We start from the raw sequence: 21,701 nt of genomic DNA, 5'->3' as shown, positions 1-21,701 counted from the left end.
ATTTTAAATCTTACATTGCTTTGCGACTTTTAAAAACTGATAAAACAATTACTCAAAGAATCTTGCACCTGCCATAGATGAAGTGCGTTTTGTAAGTTTGTAGTAAGTGTAATTCATGCTTCGTAAAATATCAATAGAAATGAAACCGGATGTTACCAGTGGTGCACTCATGCACCATAAAATATTATGCGTTTTTTTTTATCAAATCAGGTTCTACTTGGAAAAAAATCTACTTTTAGTTGTTTTCTGTTGAATTTGAAGTTTCTTTTGTATCTTTATGTATCCATTATATGTTACATCTTATGTGCCCCAAAACATTAATTAATGTTTTTTCCCAGTGGTTCGTTTACGCACCAGTACTTTTTGTTGATTTCGAGTTTTTTTTGACACATGTAATGTAAGTGCAACAAAATAAATGATTTCAGAGCAAAAAAGTATTTTTTTTATGCTTGGGATAATATGGGTTAATATTGAACGGACCCTATCAAAATTTTGTTACACAGTTGCTTTACGAGTTCCCGTACTATTAGCATAGGCAGGGCCTTTCTATATCTAGTAGCAGCTATATGTATCTACTAGATCCCTACCACTAGAGTCACGACTTGATGGAAGACATGGAGGTACGTTCATACAAGAGGGGGACCACCCTGTAGGAGCGCGCGCGCGCGCGCGTGTGGCCCAAAAAGCTTAATCCGGCAAGAGGTGGGGGGCGGGTAACGGGGGTTTAGAATAGAGGTGGAGGCCTAATGTCAGCCATTGACCGAAACCGGATGCGAAATGCGAGAGAGAGAGACGGAAACAAAGCACAGGAGAGCAGAGGGAGTAGGAGCCTGGTCGGGGGACGAATTCTTTCGTAGTTTACAACGGTGCCCTCTTCAGAATACAAATATCAGTATATAAAATTATGCAAAGATAGGTTAATAATAATAATAACCTTTATTAAAATACAACAGAAAGACCATACTGAAATAGAGTTGCACAGGTGGCAGAATATTCAAAATTTAACAAGATTGCTTTCGAAAAATGGCAGGTGGGCGGGGCAAGTTCGTAGCGCGTAGCGCGAAGCAGCTTTTTATTTGAAAGACAAGTCGCTTCTCAGAGGGTCGCGTTGTTTTTCTATCGTGCTCCTACGGAACACTACCGAACTTTCTCAAAATCGATGTAATTTTATTGTGCGTACACCGTGTATAAAGTGTCTTCAAAGTGAACTTCAAAGGTACGGCAAACTTTGTTAAGTTTTAGCTGTGTATGCGAGCTTTATTGCCATGTAAAAAAAACTGATATCCGAAACACAGTTATCGCCACTTTTCAATAATAGGGGGGGGACCCATTTCACAGTTTTTTTTTTTAGTTTGCGGCGCACCCTGTACATTATTGAAAAATTAATAAGAATAAAAGTTTATGCAGCCAAATCTTCCACGTGTTCTCGATCAAGAATTTTTTCGGCTCCATAAAGTTTTCAAGAAATGATCTATTCCTTAGACCTGCTTTTTTAATCCTTTCTTAAATGTAGAATTAGATGAACACGCAGCCAGCCGCAGTGCAGTGCGTGGGAACATAGAACTGGTACCTAGTAATTTTATACGCTAACGTGATCATGATCAAATTTAAGCAAACCATAGCTGCATTGGTCTTCTAGAGAAGTAGTCTTTCAGTCTAAATAAGGCCAGTAAGTATCAAAAAAGCGGTGTACCTTTCATAAAAAGTCTCAGATCATTATACTGGATATTTTGCTCTTTGTTATTGTCAAACAGTACAACCTGGGTCTGAGAATGATAAGTATATTTGCATATCATCCGCACACTAATGAGCATAACATTTATTTAGGTGCGGTTTTTTCTTATTTTGATTTGTTTATAATAAATAATGAAAGTATTTTTTCCAAGCACCTCAAAATTATGAGAGTTATAGGCTGCAGAGGGCTGTTTCCCGCCATATCTCCGGGTTTCTTTGCCACACCCTCCCGGCTTCGCAAAAAAACACAGTGATCTCGCAAAATATACAATATACAGGCATGGCTGGACCGTCTTCTCTTTCTTTCCTAACCCCCTCCCACCTCTTTACCGCCACTACCTCCGTCAACTGTCGTGTTTTAAATTTAGCTGATCGCAGGGGGCCCCAGTCACAACACCAAGGTAAAAATAGACGCCGGACGTCGCGACGCACCCACGCGTCGCGACGCCTGGACGCAGCGGCGGCGCAACGGTTATGCCAGGCAACAGTCGTACTTTTATCCTTGAAAAGTTTCCGACCTCGCCCTGGGCGGCATTAGTTACCAAAAGGCAGTTGTACACCCGTCGATAGTTACTTGTTCATTAAAGAATCGGGCAATTGGATTTCGAGAAAAATCTTCGAACACGTCCGTCACATGCACTAAACAAAAAATATACAGGCCCGATCAAAATGTTTTCAAATGGAACGCGATGTACAATAATATATCCTTTTTGTTTCTTTATGTGCGAAAGGATAAAAAAACTTTATATAAAAAATATAATACAATAATAAAACCTGTATTCCTTTTTTGCTGCTTAAGTCTTTGAACTATCCCTTCAATTTTTTTTTTTTGATTGGATCTGTTGTTTTAATGTAAAACTACCGTATGCTAAATTTAGATGAACATTTGATAAAGACACGGTGTTGTCGAAACAATTGTCATGCCATAATATATAATTTCGTGAAAATCTGAACTTTTAGTTCTTATTTATTTTGATAAATGCATTTTCATCAAAAGCCATCTCAGTTCAATTTTTGCCAAGTTTTCGTATATATTTTATTGCTTTATCAATTTTCGGTTCGTTCAGAGTTATTTCAAACTGTTTTTTAGTAGTTAAAAGCTATTTGCTTTAAAATAATCAAATCTTCTTCAAAATTTTTTGTGGAACGCGGTATATATTAAGCAGATTTAATAAATATTAGGGTTATCTAGAAACTAGAACTGCATTGGGAGGAAGTTTATGATCTTTAACGTTAAATCATATGAGATTCTGAAATTTGTATTAATCTTGTAGTAGAACGTTTGACTGTTACAAAAGAAACCACACATGATTTAATTAATGACGAATCTGCAATTACAGATTTGTTTTTGACATTAACTCGGTGGGATCTAACCCAAGTGTGCGAAATGAATGTTTACCAAGGTAAAACCCAACCTCAGTACAATACTTGAAAAATGTTACTTTCATAAATCGGATCTGACAAAACCGACAAAAAAAACATAAAACGACGGTTAATTTGTTTTCTGGTAAGCATTGATCCTTTCTCAGGATCGGTTTCCCAGTTTTTCGACCCGAATGTCGTTTTGAAAAAAAAAAACCGAGACAAAAAATATAAGTTTTGCGCACTCTGTATATTAAGCAGAAGCGACGATAAACTGAGCACCTGTCCCCCGAGCAGATGCGTGCGGTGAGGCCCTTTAGAGGGCCCCGTTTTAAGTCAGTGTCGTCGTCGTCCCCCTTCCCGCGTCGCGTTTAAACATATATATATACCGGACGGATGGATTCAAGTTCTCGAAGATCTCACAAATAAATGGAGTTTCGGTGGTCTGTGGCACAACTTCAACCGTTTAGAACTCCTAATTGTGAAAAAGTTCAAGCTAAATTCCAACGTTGCCAATCGTTTCGCGGCAATCTGGCAAAAGTTTATTATATTATATTTCCGAATAATAGCAATTTGGTATTTGGAATAATGATATTTGATTCCAAACAGGGTGAATTGAATGTTTATAATTCATATGAAAATAGGTCTTAAATTTTAATATACCAAACATCACTTTGAAATATGGCACACATGCACAGTCTGTCTGACACTAATGGTACGCCACTGATTTCTTATAAAATAAAAATGATTTCGCTTAAAAAAATAGAAACCTCGTCTTTGGTCATAACGATGTCATTCGTTCATCATTATTATATCTTAAATAAATGTCTGCCCATTTTGTTAAATATTATTAGTAGTACGCGTTTTTTTTTTAAAGAAGAATCGTTTATTATCTATCTTTTTGTTAGGATGTTGTCATTTTTTGTAAATAATATTAATGTGGATGATAATAATTCACTTTATTTGTTGAAAAATATTTTTAAAACAATTGCACTAACAAAAGGTACAGTGAAAACTCCCTATAGCGAGACTGTGTACTACGAACAAAATTTGTTTTACTATTAGGTCTCCATACAAAGCTATGTATTAATCCACTCTGTATGACGAATTTCTTATTCTCTATACCGACAGAAAAAAGTAAGTAAGGAATGTAAGCCGAAAGTTGCTTTCATTCGGGAGATAGAACGGGGAGAAAAGAAAAGTGATGTGGGACGTCGATACGGACTGACACCGTCGACTGTATCCGCGATTTAGAAGTGCAAAGAAAAAATCATTCGGGCTGAAGCTGAAGTAAAAACTAAGAAAGCCAAAATTTGAAGATTTTGGATCGGGCAATGTTGCAGTGGTTCCAACAGCAACGTCTTACTCTCTGGACCTATCGTAGAGCTAAAAACAGAAAAGTTTGCTGAAGAGCTTGGCACTATCGATTCCAAGGCTTCGGAAGGATGGTTGGGAAAAGTACCCTGCTGACGAAACTGGTATTTTTTTAAAAATGACGCCAGATAAAACTCTTAAATTTCGAAGCGAAAAGTGTGTGGAAGGAAAACTTCCTAAAGAACGTATCCAGTGTTAGTAGCTGCCAATATGAGTGGGAGAGAAAAAAGAAAGCTAGTCGTGATTGGAAAATCAACTAACCCACGATGTTTTAAGAACATCAAGCATTTACCGGTCACTTACAAGGCAAACAAGTCTGCATGGATGACATCGCATATTTTTGAAGATGAGATTCGGAGATAGGATGCAGAATTGAATAAATTAAATGAGATAACTGCCCTGTGCATCCCCATATTCCAAATCTACGGAATATTAAAATTGCATTTCTTCCAGTCAAAACAGTAAGTATTTTACAGCCGATGGATCGGAGCGTAATAAAAAGTCTTAAAACTCGATACAGGAAAAACATTTCAATGGAAATGATCGAGTCCGAAGACAAATTTTCCATTAATATGCTAGATGCAGTCAACTTTATTAGTAAAGCTTGGAAAGAGGTGACAGCAGAAACAATTCAACACTCCTATCGTCATGCAGGACTTATTACCGAAACAGAATGCGAACAGGACTTGGAAGATGATCAGCTACTAAGCGAGTGGATAAAGCAGTTTCAAACAAAAATTACGTTTACAAGTGAGGAGGTGCAAGATTTTATGAAGATAGATCAGGATTTGCCTACAACAGCAGACTTGACAGAGGAAGCCATATTACAACAAGCAGGAAAGGGTGAGGAAGAGCACCAAGAGGAAGAAGAAGATGAAGAAGTTGATCTGGGACCATCACCAACCATTCAACAAGCCCTATATTCAGTTAACCTGCTAGATAAATTTTTTATATACCATGGGGAAGATGCCCCTCTCGAAGAAATGGTGAAAATACAAGCCAAAGCCAAAAATGTAGTTCTTAAATATTTATATAAAATGTTCCTAAGTAGATGTTAAAATATGTATACAAAATAATTAAATATTACAAAACACATATGCGTATTGTTATTGTTCAAGTGAAAAAAAAAAAGCAGTCCCTTCAATTTCGCTATATAGAGTTTCGACCGTATTTTGTTAAGCTTTTCATACATAATTCGACCAAGCATTTAAAGTGCTTAGCAGTGTAGTAGTATGATAGTAGAAGGAAAACATCATTAGAGTGACAAAACCAGTGTGCTCTCTGAATAGTTTTTAGGGTATTTAAACTTATTTATTGCAAAACATCTAAAACGCCTTTTTTTTTATCTAACAGTTTGATAAAATAAACAACAGAGTTGTTGCATAGATGATTAATAATCATCATCATCACCGAATGCGGTCTTCCAACATGGTTCGTCTTTTTATCAATCGAATGCCTTTCTGAGAAGTCAAGGTACATTGTAATTATCGTCCATTGTTTTTGTAGAAAGCAATATCGTTAAGATGTTGCTCAAATATCATTGTAGATGAATGCAAGATCTTTTTCATTTTTCAATTTGAAGATATGACTGAAATCAGGGGTAATTTTTGTGTAAATTTGCGTGCCTGGGGAGCCTATCGATCGATCGAACATTCTTTTTCTTGTATTTTTGTGTCTTCCAGATAATTCTTCGATTTGTGTACGTCGTAAGAATACGTATTAGAATCACAATTTTTAAAGATTCCTGTTTTTTAACACTTTCAAATATGGAGAGACGAAGTGGATATAGTAGTCGAACCTAATGACAATTTAAAAGACGAACTACCTCAGCATAATAAAAACAAACAGATCCATTTGTCTTCGGATACTACAGAAATTGTTTTGAATGTTTTCAATTTGATAAGAAATTCAGAAGGGGATCGAATCACGAACGTGCTAATTACTCCGTTAAAATTAGGTTTACGCCGGATCGCCCCCGTCCCTTCACCGTTAGCCCTATACGTGGCTAAAAATAAAAAGGCCAAAACGGAAAATCAAAAATATAAGTGCGCGAAGGCAGATGATGACGGGCACGAGCCGCCCCGAAACGCAGCTGCTTCCGAACATCTGGCGCCCCCATAGGCGTCCGTTGACAGGGTTGTGGACCGGCAAAAAGTCAATTATCAGATTCTTTACCAAACTCTAGTAAGAAACTTGAGATCTTGGTACTTTACTGGGCTGGATAGAAAGTTACGTCATGTTTTAAGCATAGTATCTTCTCTCTTCTTGGTGACAATCTGAAACTGTTCTTAAGAACAACCAATCGAAATAACTGTCTAGCACTCCAGGAAGACCTGGATAGACGGTACGGAACTTAAGGTACTTGGGTTAAATACCCAACACAAGGGACTTTTCAAAATATCAATGCCATGAAAACTGATCCAGTCAAAATACAGAAAAATAAGTCAAAACTTAGGCACAATTCATATATCAAATCAAACACTTGATTGATCGTACTGTTACGTCCGTTAACGTGTATAGGTGTGCGTTTACGGGCATACTATGTAAAATATGATTTTTCTAATAGTCGAAAACCGCGATATCTCACGAACGGTGAGTCGTGAGAAAAAAAATACCTGAACAATTTTACTACTAACAAACGTTCTATTTCTATATCCGTATCATAAAGCCAGTCTGCCAAATTATTAACCTAATGTTTACAACTGGTAAATGTCGCTCCCATTTCAAAATTTCTTTAATAAAACCCATTTATAAAAAAGGAGAAAAAAATACTCTTGATAATTGCAGGCCAATAAGTCTTATTTTTAATGTGACAAAAATTTTCGAAAAAGCCTTAAAAGTTCGGCTAGCTTCTTTTTTTACTAAAAATCATATAATATCTAATTGCCAGTTTGGTTTTACTGATGACAAGTCAACTAATGATGCTATTGCTATGCTATCGTCAAATATATATTGATGCTTAGATAATTCAAGACCATGTGCTGCAGTGTTCATTGACTTAGCAAAAGCATTCGATACTGTAAGCCACTCGCGGCATTTGACTAAACTATATCTAGCTGGTATAAGAGGACCTGCTCACTTAACTAAATGAAAGTCACCTGAAAAATTGACAACAAATGGTAGAGATTAATAACTGTAACCTACGGAATTCGGCGGTTCCAGGACCCATACTTCTTCTTATATACATAAATCAACTACTTACTATTGATGTTTTCGGTAAAATCATCTCTTTTGCTGATGAAACAGTTTTGCTTGTTAAAGGTAACAATTGGGAATAAGTGGTGAACCGCATTAGTTCGGACTTGCAATTTATGTCATAGTGGCTTGACAATAATTTACTAAAATTGAACTGAGGTGGCTTTTAATTGAAGAAAATCCATTTAACTATATAAATAAGAACTAAAAGTTCAGATTTTCACGAAATTATCTATTTTCACATGACAATTGTTTCGACAACACCTTTATCAAATGTACTATTTACAAACTACCTACTACTATATATACAATTTTTGAAAGAAGCTGAAATGGGTTTCTTGGTTATTTATTTGGTATTTCAAATTGCCGAATATGTTCCAAAAACATTTGTTTTTTTAACAAATGTCTACAAAATAAGGTTTTTCCCAAGTTTATAACATTAAAAACCAACAACAGAAGTCCCGCTGCAAGGAAAGCCCAGACCCAAGGCCAGACGAAATGGATGAAGGAAGAACGAATACACGAGTACAGAAAACTGGATACAAACAACATTTATGTAAAAGAATTATCTCATAGACTTAATCCCATACAATTTGACACATTCCATTCTACAGTTCGAACAGACATTTCATCTATCATTCATTAGAAGTTTCTTCGACAAAAACTAAAGCATTCTTCTAAACTATATGGGTCTATTTCTACGAGTAAATTAAAAATTGTTTTCTTTAACATTTTGAAATCTTTAATCGTCTTTATGCTGTTTAACACCTAATCATTGAAATTACGCACCTATCTCACTCATAGTCAGTCTTTGTCTGGGATAAGTAAGTGTACTTCCTGAGTCAAACTATTTTCGAAAAGGTTTCTGTTTTCAAAGACGAACAGTATGCTCTCTTGTATGGAAATTGCAGCTAAAGTTAAAATTTTATTTTCCTTAAATTTACCCCCACATGACTCTTGAAAGTTTCACTGCAATATAATTCGCAGGGCTCTGTTTTGGCAAATAAAAATTATTTCTATGTCTCTGCGATTTCCGTATATAACAAGATTGTTTTCGCTAGGCAGTTTAGAAAGTCACTACGCAGCTTTGTATTTTTAAGTCTTTGTGAGCTAGAGTGACGCATTTTTTTTTAATGCTCCTGCGGACCACTATGGAACTTTTGCAAAATTGATGTAATAAAGTGTCTTCCACGTCTCGCAGAACTGCAAAGTCAAGATAAACTTTGTTAAATATTAACAAAATGGATGAAGGAAGAACGAAGACGCGAGTACACAAAACGGGATGCAAATAACATTTATGTAAAGATAATTCATTCTGAATTATCTCATAGACCCCTAGAATTTGACACATTTGATTATAGAATTCGAACAGACATTTCATCTATCATTCATCAAATGTTTCTTAGACAAAAACTAAAGTTAGACAAATGAATTTCTAATACAAAAGTATCTAATTATACCGACCACCAATTTTACAACAGGTTCATAAACTTAACACACACAACATTTTCTAAAAATGACGTTGAATTTCTGGAAAAAGGTTTCAACTTTAACTTACAGCACTCGTACATTAATAGAGAATTAGACTGTTTAGGGATCAATCGTGAATTAGCAATTAAGGACATTAACGATTCTAATTTAAACAAACTCTCAATTAATAGATAAAAACAAAAAATTTCTCAAATGCCACTAGTACAAACTATCAAAAACTAAGTTTCTGAAAATAACATAATACTTACACGTGCAGATAAATGGAAGACAGTCATAGCTATCGATTCCCCAGAATATATTTCAAAAAACCAACAATTTTTTTAAACCAGAACTTTTGCAATGTATCAAACACGATCCTACCGAGTTATATCAAAGACAAGTCAAGTAATTACTAACTCCATATTAGTGAGAAAGACAAGTATTTTTTAGCAATTATGAATCCACAACCGCGAGAATTATATTCTTTAGTTAAATTACATAAACAAGTGTCTTATGTAACGGCTCCAGCAGTTAAACTCTCAACAAAATTCGTAAATATTTTAAAGTTCCATATAGATTTAAAACCAAAAATTGCAATAAAAAATTCTATTGAATTAATCAACAAAATTAAATATATCAAAATCCCTTCCAAAGCAACATTATCGTCTTTTGATGTACAAAACTTATTCCCCAGTATTCCGCCTATGGATGTGATAGATTTAGTAGATTTCACCCTAACTCGTAAACACGTTAACCCATTGGGGAACCAAGATTTATTACATTGCTTAATAGTATCTTTAGTCCAAAATTATTTTGAATTTAATGGACATATTCACATCTCTAAGGAAGGTTTGATTATGGGAAACCCACTTAGTCCTTTGTTAGCCGAGATTTTTATGGATAATTTGGAAAATATCATACTAGAACATCCTTTAAGTAAAAGTTTTCTATGGAGGTATAGAAACGTGGTTGATGTCTGTGCTTGCTTTGTTGGAACGGACGGACAATTACATTAACTTGTTACATAATCATATAAAATTCACTATCAGGATTGAACAGGTTAACTCTATTAATTTTTTAGACGAAAACGCAAAATAAATTCGATTTTTCCATTTACCATAAACCTTCACACATGGACACAGTCATACATAACAGCTCAAATCACCCTTATACACACAAAATGGCTGCATTTCACTCTTTTATACCACAAACTTCTTAATACGCGACTCTCGACAGAAAAATACAACAAAGAACTGAATATGATTGCAAATTGCACTGAACAATGGCTACAATCCGTCCATTATCGACAAAATTATAAATAAAAAAATAAATCCAGACAACAAGTAAACTCTATTTATCCGAAACCTAATACGGAACACGAACAGTGAAAAAGTTTCAAAACATTTGTCAAAATGTGATTTAAAAATAGCTAACTTATAACTAATTATGCTACACACTTAACAAAGAAAAACACATTTTTGACGAAAATTTTGATATTTTACACACAGCCACAAAAAGCCATGGAGATTAACAAAATGAGGCATTCAAATGTATTGCTTAGCGATCAATTAGATTTAAATAGACACGGTGTTGTAGAAACAATTGTCATGTGAATATATATAATTTCGTGAAAATCTGAACTTTTAGTTCTAATGTATTTTGTTTACTTAAAAATATTGTCCATTGTCGATTGCTTTTATCATCTTTATTAGCAAAATCTTGCCTTGGTGACGCTTCATGGAATGGATTACGCCTCGATCCAAGGATTCCAGTTTTGAACTGGTATTAGGTGCCATAAAAACCAGTTTGATTTGGTTTAACGGCACATTAGGATGTGCCGGACAATCATCTACTAGAAGAATAATTTTTCTGTTCTTCTTCTTCAATTCTGTATTCCATTGGAGCAGCTCTTCGGTAAACGCTTTGCTGTTTGACCCGTACTTAACTGGTAGGGTCTTCTTTTTAAAACATCTTGGATTTACCGATTTGCCGATAGCAAACAGCCTTCTCCTTTCTGTCCCAGACATTTTTGCAGTAAGCAGAACTGTTATTCGAACCTGGGACAATTTTCGACCTGCACACCTTTTTTCTTGGAATTTCAATGCCTTAAAAACAATTTTTCCTCCAGAGATACAATTTCTCTTCTTAAAACGTTCAATCCAACTTATGGAACACACAAAATCTCTTTCTTCTATTCTACTTCCAATTTCACCTGCCCTTTGCTGAAGAACTGGATCAGTTATGAGAATATTTTCTAATCGTATTTTTCGTTCAAAGTTAATGCGTTTCGTTTTGAAGGTCTGTCATCGACATTCTCCACGAAATCTAAATCCCAACCGAGAATTAATGGGAGAGAATCTCCGAAAAAGTTCATTAAAAACAGAAAATTTATCTTAATCTTCACTATATCCGAAAGTTCCGGGTTCACTATAAACAGTAAAAATTTTCGTTTTGTCTTACGAGAGTTTCTGAGTGTATTTGGAAAAGTGTAGCATTATAAGAGATTGTTCACAATAAACATGTTTACTATATCCGAACTCCGCTGTAAATATAACGAAAATATAAAAAAAGACGAATATTTGTCAGACACCTTCAATTATTCCCCCTTACCCCCTACTTCGCTTAGCGGTTTCAATATGGGTCACCGCGCGAGGCGCGGGGCCGATGACCGACGCCGGCGACGGAAAGCGTCGCCCCCCCACCCCCCCGTTCGACGTTCCCCCCTCCACCCTTCACCAAGGCAGCAGACTGTACGGTCGAACAGCCGACATTTTTTTTTCGATCTAAAAATATTCGCCCCCGTTACGAAAAAGGGGGTCACGCCGAGGTGACGTCACGCAGAGGACATTTTTCTCGTTTCCAAAAAATATATATATATAAAAAAAAAGACTCACCGTTCGAAGATGTGTTCGGCGCTCCTTCTGAAGCGGAGAAGGGGTAACGAGGCGGGCTCCTCCGGGTGCCCCCCGGAGCTGGAACAGTCCCCCTGCTCGAAACCTACAAACAAAAAGGCAACGTAAAAATTTGATACAATTTTCCAAAATGTTTAAAAATTAAAAAAGAAAGAGGTCCGAAAAATTAGTGAAAAATAAATAAGAAAAAAAACAATTTAACAGAAAAGTTCAACAAAATTTTAAAAAAATCCGAAATACGAAAAAAAAATGTTGGATTTCGAAAACTCGATTTAATATTTCAAAAAACAAAAACATTGTTAGTTTTGGTTGGTTTTTGGTTACTTGCATTAGCGCCATCTAGTGTCAAGTGTTGCGATTATTTGTGAAAATGTAAAATGAATAAAGGACGCCTCGTTTTGGTATTGCAACTTGGAAAAAAAAAATTTTGTTTGAACTACCTTTTTCTATGTCGTCAAATTAAGGGAGGGGCAAGGGTCAAATACTGATTCAGAACTTGGTTTAGTTTTAAAGAATATTTATGGGAGCTTCGACTGGCATGTCAATACCACGATATTAATTCTTTTACGGGCCGATAGGAGCCGCTTCATGTTAAAAATAACTATTTTAATGATTTCCCCGAAAAATTCAAATATAATGGTATAAATATTTTCAGCTACGACGAAAGAGCGCAAAAAAAACACAGCGAGTAGATATAAATAAAAATTAATTTAAAAACACCGTTTTGCGTAGGTATAATAGAAGCAGCATTAGAGATATAGTAAAGATTCGATACTACTTTTATTTTATTTTACATATAAAACATAATTGAGAGCAAAGAATCATTGGTCCGCTCTGGTTTATGATTTCTAACGCCATGAACTGTATAAATTTATTTTAGTTCAAACAAAACCCAACTACGCGTATAGCAAAATCATTAATGGCGCCCTAAATGTTCAAAATGGCGTTCTCTCTGTATAGAAAGACTGGTTTGAGCCATTTAAATGCAAAGAATACGCGTATTGCATAAACGAAATAGATCAGGCGATCCACAATAATTAAATTGCGAAAAAAATTATAAATAAACCTAATGCACCTTTTATGATTATAATTAATTACATATCTGACCGTGGTGATATACTGCCTATTGGGAACCCATTTCGTTCTCTAAAGGTGTTTTGGATGGATGGATGGATATAGTTTACGCGGATTCTTCTGTTTTGTCTTCTTCGTCGTGCCGTTACCATGCCAACCGCTAAGCCTACTTAGTTACTTTACCCCTTTCTCCAATAATATTATATATTAATCACATTGACGATTCATTTTTTTAACTATTATTGATTATTGGCAAAATCAAGCATTTAGCGCCACGTATGTGGTCTCTGATACCATTACTATGGCACGGTTGAAAAATAAGTTTAATAAACCTTTTCCACTACTTCCTGTGTTTTTTTACCCCCACCATTCAGAGATAGAAAAAAATAGTTCAAATCAAAACAGTGTCCTTATCTAGGAAATTCTTTAATTTCGAATATAAAAAAATATTTGTCAAAGCACCTCTTCGAGTTCAAGTTTATAAAGAAACATTGCCAAATGTTCCTTTACCTCCTGAACCCGTAATTACTCGATGGAGGACGTGGATAGACGCAGGCTTATTTCACGCGAGTCACTTTAATCAAAAATAAAAAACATTGTATTAGACTCGATTGAAAAAACTAAAAATTTATATGAAAAATGTGAACTTATAGATCAGTTGACATACATCAAAGCTAATTCTAGTTTTCTGAGTAGCTTTATTAAAAAAATTGGAGAAAGAAAAAATGTTTTTGTTAGAGTTGAAAAAAGTTCCGAGCAGAATGGGGAAAATTATTCTCGATAAACTTAATAGTGTAACAACATTATTTGGAACCAGAACATCGTGCTTCATTTAAATTCGCGCCAATTACTTACGTCGAAAGGGCGTTCTAAAAATACAAAAGCATATTAAGTGATAAAAGACAAAAATTAACCATATGAAATTTAGAACAGCATTTAATTGTCAATTGGTACAATAATAATAATAGGTCTGATTGTAAAACTAAATAGTTTTTACCATAAAGCATTCATATAGGTGTTTAGTATTATAACTTTTATGCCTAAAAACCGTAAATATAATGTAATTTTTTCCGTTGTATGACTATTCTTCCCTTGATTTTCAATAAACAATATATGTAAGAAATAAAAAAAGGAATATATTTGACATATTTTTTGGAAATATTAATATTATACATATACATATTTATGCGCATATTTTAAACATTTTCTGTGTATAAAAATCCGAACTCTACTTATAACATAAAAGGGTCACCGTTGTTGCAGGTCTCCTAATATGGGATCTTGGAGTGTTACTCGATATTAAACCATGTTTCATACATTGTGTCTAAATCACTTGAGATTTTGGGCTACTGTTCTGCTCCCGCGCGCGTCCACAGCTAGATTATCGTTCCTGTGCGTGATCACCTTCACCTTCACCTTCGTCCACATACAGGCCATAGAAAGAGTGCGGCATAGGTTCCTGCGGTATATAGCGTTTAAGGAGCACCAAGGACTTGAGGACGTCGATTGATATTGATCTCACTATTTTTTATAATCTACAGCACTCAAATTCGCATGTAAGATTGGGCTTCTATCTATCTATTTCATTCTGTTTTATTTTTATTTTGTTTTTTACCATTTTGTTTATGCGAATCTTATTTTATATTGGGCGGTTGACCCGTTGACAAATAAATAAATAAATAAATAAATAAACATAGACGACCAGAGCGTCCACGATACCTCCCCCTACTTCCACCAGGAGCCGAATTAAGACGAAGGCACCCAAGGGCGCGGCGCGACGCCCAAGACGCCACGGGGCGGAAAAGGGAGGGGTGGGGGGCAAAAATCGATAGACGGGAACACGCACCAACGCGCTGATAACCGAAGGCAGGCGGGTACCCATTTTTTTTCTGTTATAATCAGCAAGAGTCCAGACCCTGCACCCCTCACCCCGCCGGGCCCCACAAACACGCGAAAACAGCGAAAGCCTTGATAGCGTACCGAAAGCTCCTTTACTAGGGCAAATGTTATGTTCACCACATTTTCACCACATTTCAACGCCCCCGTGCACTCACACGAACGCATCGCCGCCCTCAGCCGCGTTCCACGCGTCCCGAGAGGTTTTCCTCCTTCTGGCGTCGTGCGGGTGGAGACTTTAAAAAGCTACGGTGCGCCTCCGCAACGACGCGGGGGCGCCACCAGCGACCGGCGATCGATACGGGCGTGCGTGAGGGGGACGAAGCAAGGGCGGCCTCGAAGCTGTCCGCTCCCCGCCCGCGACGCCAACCGAGATTTTTGGAAAATAAAAAAAAACAGCTCGAACCCTCACTATCGAATTTCTTATATTTTAACCGTATTCGGCGGGTCTGCAACCCGCTACGCGCAATGCCTGCGACGCCGGCTGCATAATCACTTTGCAATTCCTGGCATTTTTCGAAACTCTTATAAATCTGGCGTTGCACGCGGGAAAACACGAAAAAAAAAACGAAATTCATTCATCGCGAGGCTACTTTTACTTTTTCACCGATAAAAATGATAGGTCAGTGACAGCGACGCGAACGAACCTGGCACCACAAAACTCGACGGAAAATATCACTTTAAATATAACGAAATCGTTGGGGCGACTTACCTTCGTCGGAATCGTCTGGGCCGTCGTTTATCACGGAACGATCTAAAACATGGCGAGACGTCAGACGACAACGCGCCGACAAAAACATCCCGGAGGTTTACCTGTACCAGCCATTTTACCACTATGCTTCTGGAGAACTCGCAACCGGGCATTTGCCGTGACGCGCGCTGGAATCGGAATGCGACGTTTTGGCGGCGACCACTTTCGATTTGCGATCGGGCGACAATCGAAACGAAAATAACTGAATTTTCAAACCAACGAAATCGACACTGTGTTTATTAGGCGGACATTTAAGCGACGTTGCCGTAGCGTGGGAGAAATGTGCGAGACGGCCCGCTCGCCCGTTCTGTGGTGACGATTCTCGGCCACGGACCACAATACGAACGAAATACCGGAAACTTTATAATTAATCAAGACGTAGCGACCCTGCGTATGCCCATAAAACAGGATATTTTATAATAGTTTAATGATAAGAGACTACTGTCCGTGCGACTCAATTGTTTCGTCAGGAGGAGGGATTGTCTTCAACCACGAGTCGGAACCGCCAGGGCACATGGAGCAGTCGACCAAGTGACTAGCGCAGGATCTGCAAAAACCGCTGAAACGGAGTGTAAACATAACGTGGCTATTTTTTTATGATCTATAGGGCAAAGCAAAGACGGGACAAAAATTGGGAATAACAGTAGTCCCTGCCGATAAAACAGGAATTTGCGGCATTCGAAAACCAGCATGGCCGCTGACAGGTCGTCGAAAGGATGCGTCATTCTCGCGGCAATATTTTCTCAAAATATGCATAGATCGCATTAAACGTTCCGAGAAAACGAGTTAATGGTATGGAAATCGCAGTCTAGTTGTTGAAGTCGTGACTTTCTTTTGCAATTTTTACCGTGGCGGGGTCGTTTTCATGACAGTTTTAATAAAATAAATTCCGCGTTTTTTTTTTTTAAAATAAAACACCCGCCTTGTTCATAACAACGAATATATATTTCAATGCGTAAAAGGAATTACAAAAAAATATACATCGCTCCCCGGAAAATAAACTCTGAATAAGGTCAAGTTCAACCACCGGGACATGATTTGGATATGTACAAAGCGCGGTCGGTCCGCACACAAGTAAATACTATAAATATATATACAGTGAGTTAAACGAATAAAAACAAACGTTAAAAATTAACCCGTTTCTTAAACGATAGGTAAATATAACAAAGTCCGTGCGACTCAATCGTTTCGTCAAGAGGCAGGATTGTCTTCGACCACGAGTTGGAACTGCGAACGACACATGGGGCACTCGACCAACTGACTAGCGCAGGACCCGCAAAAACCGCTGAAACAGAATATAAACGTGTCCATGGGGCAAAGCAGAGACGGTAAACCACACTATCTCAATTTAAGCTTCTTTTGGGTTACCGTCTTTGACGTGGGGAACCGGTGGACTTACGAATGCTCGCAAGGAATGAGCCGAACGGATGCTTTCTGATCGTAACACAGAGTGCAACTGTCCTCGCCTATATTCTGCTGTCTCAACTGGTTCAGGTAAATGTGACGGGGTAACACGATTTTTTCCTCGCTCCTCAGCGTCCCCTGCTCATTGAAAGACGAGTAGGGGACATCGGGCGGGTACCGGAACGGTTCCGAGCCGAAATTGAACCGGCACTGCTGGAACGACATGAAACTGGCAGCAGCGAAGAATCCCGACCTAAAACGAGCACACTACTACTCCAGCAAGGCAAAAATAAATTCATATTCATATAATTCAAATCGCTTCAGTTTCAAATCTATAGCAGTTGACAGAATAAAATAGGCTAGGCTAGAAAATAGTGGTACCACTCTGGCGGTACCAATTTGTTTTTCATCTTTTATTTAGTCTAAAGTACTATGAACTGTGATAAGTGGTCTAAGAATACAAATAAATTGAACACTGGATATTGGATACCGACAGCTGCTCTGGTAGCTCTATAGATTAATTTTATATAGAATTCCAGCAGCTTTTCCAAGGAGAATGTTAATTTTTTTTTATATATATCATTTATAAATGGGGCGCCTACGATGCGACCCTTTGGCACACCACATATTACGTCTACTGATTCTGACAGAAAGTTATCCAATTTAACAATCAGTTTAGGATCAGATAAACAACTACCTAACCACGAAGTTTATTTATATCTGATAGCCCCCCCCCCATCCCTGGATCTATGGCCACGAATTGAGGTGTCAAAAAGTCGCAAGTTGGGCTTTTCAGAATTCTGATTACACCGGATTGAAAAGCGAGCTTGAGAAAACTGGCTTTCCTGGATTCTTTAACCTGCCTCTCACTGAGCTCCGCCCCCCTCAGACAATATATAAGCAGGTACAGAGTACAGTTTCAGACAAGCAAGCGACTCAGCAAAACCCGACGCAGGGGGAATCCAGAAGTTTTTATGCAATCCCAGGATGATGAGGATCCCTCAATATTCGACATCATTAAAGGCTACTCCCAACAATCCTGACAAGCTTACTCAGTTTTAGTTAAACTCTCAGAAGTCAACAGAAGTCACCAGTAGATTTGTAAATAGTATTGCATTAGTCTGTGCAAGTCTCTTTTAAAAATTGATAATAATATTCTTCAATATCTTCTAACTAACCACGAAGTTCAAGGGTTCATCAATACTTAATAGCCCCTCTCCAGAATCTCTGACCTCTAATTGAGGCGTCAAAAAGTGGGAGTTAATCTGTTCAAAATTTTGATCTATAGATGGTTATACCAGGTTGAGAAGCGAGATTTAAAAAATACATAGACATAGTGACATAATCATCCAAATGGCTTCTTCAGAGCTAGACTGCCCCTACCTGAGCTCTGCTCAAAACGATATATAAGCAGGTACAGAGTAGAATTAGAGCCGATTTCAGTAAAGCTCTGAAGAAGCCCATAAAATGATTAATGAAATATGAGCAAATTCGACGCAGGAGGAATCCAGAATATTTGTTGATAGTATTACAGTACCCCGGGGAAGTTGCATTGAAAAACTGATCATTCTTCAATAACCTCTTGTGTGCCCGTTTCTTCAGGATGATATCAATGGCTATGTGAATGATATGGCCTCATGTTTTCATCATGCATTTTTCCTATTATTTGCTGAAGACCTAAAATTCTATATGAGAGCCCAAAACACTGAGGACTGTATAAAACTCCAATCTGATTTAGAGATAGGTATCTCTATGGTGCAATTTTAATGGAATGGAACTAAATATTAATAAATGCCAACTAATGAAATTCAACATACATTATTGACAAATTGACTTACACACACCATGTTTCTTCTATTGTCTCTAAGTCACTTCAGATTTTGGGCTTTATTAAGCATTGTATGGTGGACTCCCACAGTATTCTGTCTCTCAGATTACTGTTCTGCTCCCTTGTGCGTCCACATTTGAATTATTGTTCTAGTGTGTGGTCACCTTCATATAACGTCCACATACAGGCCATAGAAAGAGTGCGGCATAGGTTCCTGCGGTATATAGTGTTTAAGGAGCACCAAGGACTTGAGAACGTCGATTTGATATTGATCTCACTATTTTTTATAATCTACTGCACTCCCCCGCCCCCGCCAGACTAGAATAAAACACTCCTACCAGGTGGAGTTCTATCATACTAACTATGGGCAGAGTTCTTTTCTTACAAGATCAGCCGGATTAGAAAATCACTTTTCAAACCAACTGAACTGCTTCCAGAGTGCAGAAATATTTAAGAATTAAAAGAATGTCAGGGAAACTGTTCCATTGCCTGACTTCTGAATAGTATTGTATAACAATGTGTCGAAGCCTCGCTACTGTACTACATGGAAAACCAATGTTTGTCATCCTAGGGTTGGGAGTTTATCTATCTATTTCATTCTTATTTTATATTGGGCGCTTGGCCCATTGATAAATTTAGTTCACAGTCTCGAGTTTCTTTTTGTTAAAACAATGTATCAAGTTGGCAACTTACTTGGCCATGGTGAACACGTGCACGCTGGGCGGCAGACTGACCCCGTTGACCGAGAACACTATCCGCTGGTTGTCCAAGTCCAAAAGGCACCCCAATATGTCGCCCGCTTTCCACCTGGGTAACAGTTGCGGATCCGATTTTGCGTTGTACCATATCAATTTCCGGCACCCGTCGTACGATAAAGAATACCGGTCGTCCCCTATCCCGTAACCTTCCTGGAAACCGCTGGAAATAATAGAAAACTGGGCCGGGAATCCTGCGGCCTTACGTGATTGAGAAAGTTGCTGTGTTTGGTGGCCCATCCAATTTGCATCACGCCGGGCGTGATGATCAACACCTCGTAGTACCATGTACCCTGGTCCGCTTGGGCGGTGCACCGCACGCTCTCGAAGGAGTACGCGTCGCACCTGGCCTCGAGACCGTCTGGCGAGATTTTCAGATATTCGCTCACGTCTGAGGTGTTTAGCATCGCGTTAACCCCATCCATATTGACCGACTGATAGGAATAGTCGCGACCCTCCATCACGACTGCAATGGGACAGTTCGACAGAAAACCAACCAAAACTAATACTTACATATGTTATCCAAAATCCACTGGGCGCAGAACCCAACCTGCCTCTCCACGTAATCCTTGGCATCCTTCCACTTCTCTAAGCCCAAAATGGGACAAGGCTGCACCTGTCCGATCCTGTTCAAGATCGTCACCTTATTTTGACTGGTCTGAGCAAACTTCTCCAATGCTATCAGCGAAAATAAAATCACATTGGGGTCCGTGTCGGGCTCCTGAAACCCGCGGTTTTACGACCCCGTCGGTATAATCCCACCACCACGCACTAACCAGGTTGGTTAAAAGGTAATCGAGGACACTCTCCGTTAAAATTTCTGAGTTCCTCGGTCCGGCCAATTTTTCTGCTATACTGCCCAGTGCCACGCAAATGTTACGCTGCCGCGGGGGGCTATTTCGTCCCGTTAACGCCGTCTCTGTCGATAACGAAAACATATTTACCACCTTGATGATGGACTCTTTAGAGGGCAAGGGACAGTCGTCGAGGAGCAATGTGATCACTGAAGGTCCCAGAGGGTCGGATATAGGTATGACGTTGATCATGGAATTCACTACCTGTATCCATCCTTCCTCGTTGTCGGCAATATTGTGTAGTAGTAGCATAGAAGCAGGCGGTTCCTGCTCACTAGAAACCAGTTAATCAGTTAAACTATAATCGCTGTAAAATATTACGCGCGTTACTTGTCAACTAGGGTTTCTATGACTCCCAAGGTTTCAAGAACGAGGCGATCGACGACCGCCGCTTCTACAGTTTTGAGCGGCCTGCCGTAAATGACTGGAGGCCGGATTGGGGTTACGGGAGACAAGACGCTCACGTCCTGCCCCACAGTGGTAATCTGCGGCACGTAAATGTCGCGTTCCTCCGACTTTTCTTTGCACCAACACATACCCATACCGTTTAGTAATGCGGTCCGATAATAATCTACATTATTTTGGGACGCACTTTGTTTCCTACGTCGGGCTCGGATTCGACGACCATATCGCTTTTAATTTAACACATACATATACCAGGTGCGCTTTAAAAAACATCGGATTCATTACCATTTAACTAACCAGCTGATTCTACTGCCGGATTTGATTTAAACCTCTTTTCTCATCGCTTTGTCATTTAGGTAATTTGGTTAGGAATTTTAACCCACCTTTTTGACACACACGGACCACAAAAATATTTCCTTTCAAGGGCATATTATGTATTGCGGATGACAATTTCATTCATTTAAAAAATTGGGAAGGTAGTTTATTTACTAATTAATTGGTTAAATAATGTTCGTTTGAGCTTCTCTTTAACGAGCTAAAAATCGAACGTTGTTTCCGCACACGGATCATAAAATCAATTCCCTTAACACACCTGGCTCCGAAATACGTTTTGCGAACAGCGATTTTATTCGTTCTAAGAATTTTAGGAGGTAGTTTATTTAGAAATTTATTAGTGATTCGTCAATG

At 38.1% G+C, this 21,701-nt stretch overlaps 2 protein-coding genes across 5 annotated transcripts in view; both read right to left on the bottom strand.

The window, feature by feature from the left end:
- Positions 1-16,047, bottom strand: part of LOC132698819 (serine/threonine-protein phosphatase 4 regulatory subunit 1-like) — an 88,796-nt gene extending 72,749 nt beyond the window's left edge. For 2 of the 3 annotated variants that reach the window (XM_060665138.1, XM_060665139.1), the window contains exons 1-3: positions 15,831-16,047; positions 15,730-15,771; positions 12,030-12,132 (exon numbers count right to left, since the gene is read on the bottom strand). In XM_060665138.1, coding sequence (XP_060521121.1) covers positions 12,030-12,132; positions 15,730-15,771; positions 15,831-15,843 — 158 coding nt within the window. In that variant the 5' untranslated portion in view covers positions 15,844-16,047. Of the gene's footprint in view, positions 1-12,029; positions 12,133-14,373; positions 15,083-15,729; positions 15,772-15,830 lie in introns of those variants that run through there. The other variant, XM_060665140.1, reaches the window with a different exon arrangement.
- Positions 16,048-16,691: 644 nt separating this feature from the next.
- LOC132698532 (RING finger and SPRY domain-containing protein 1-like) lies at positions 16,692-21,581 on the bottom strand. 2 transcript variants are annotated; one of them, XM_060664665.1, is made up of 8 exons: positions 21,300-21,581; positions 20,940-21,241; positions 20,532-20,883; positions 20,269-20,476; positions 19,962-20,221; positions 19,694-19,908; positions 17,168-17,425; positions 16,692-17,053 (listed from the first exon to the last, which is right to left on the bottom strand). In XM_060664665.1, exons 1-8 carry the CDS (start codon positions 21,300-21,302, stop codon positions 16,960-16,962), a joined length of 1,692 nt encoding a protein of 563 aa, XP_060520648.1. In that variant the 5' UTR covers positions 21,303-21,581; the 3' UTR covers positions 16,692-16,959. The 2 variants fall into 2 exon arrangements, with proteins under 2 accessions (XP_060520648.1, XP_060520649.1); XM_060664666.1 differs by having other exon boundaries at positions 20,940-21,580.
- Between the last annotated feature and the right edge of the window lie 120 nt (positions 21,582-21,701).

Source organism: Cylas formicarius, unplaced genomic scaffold (genome assembly GCF_029955315.1).
Source record: "Cylas formicarius isolate icCylForm1 unplaced genomic scaffold, icCylForm1.1 PGA_scaffold_2__14_contigs__length_35257938, whole genome shotgun sequence".
NCBI lineage: Eukaryota > Metazoa > Arthropoda > Insecta > Coleoptera > Brentidae > Cylas > Cylas formicarius.
The sequence above is the reverse complement of the archived record's forward strand: the minus strand, read 5'-3'. Positions and strand labels throughout refer to the sequence as shown.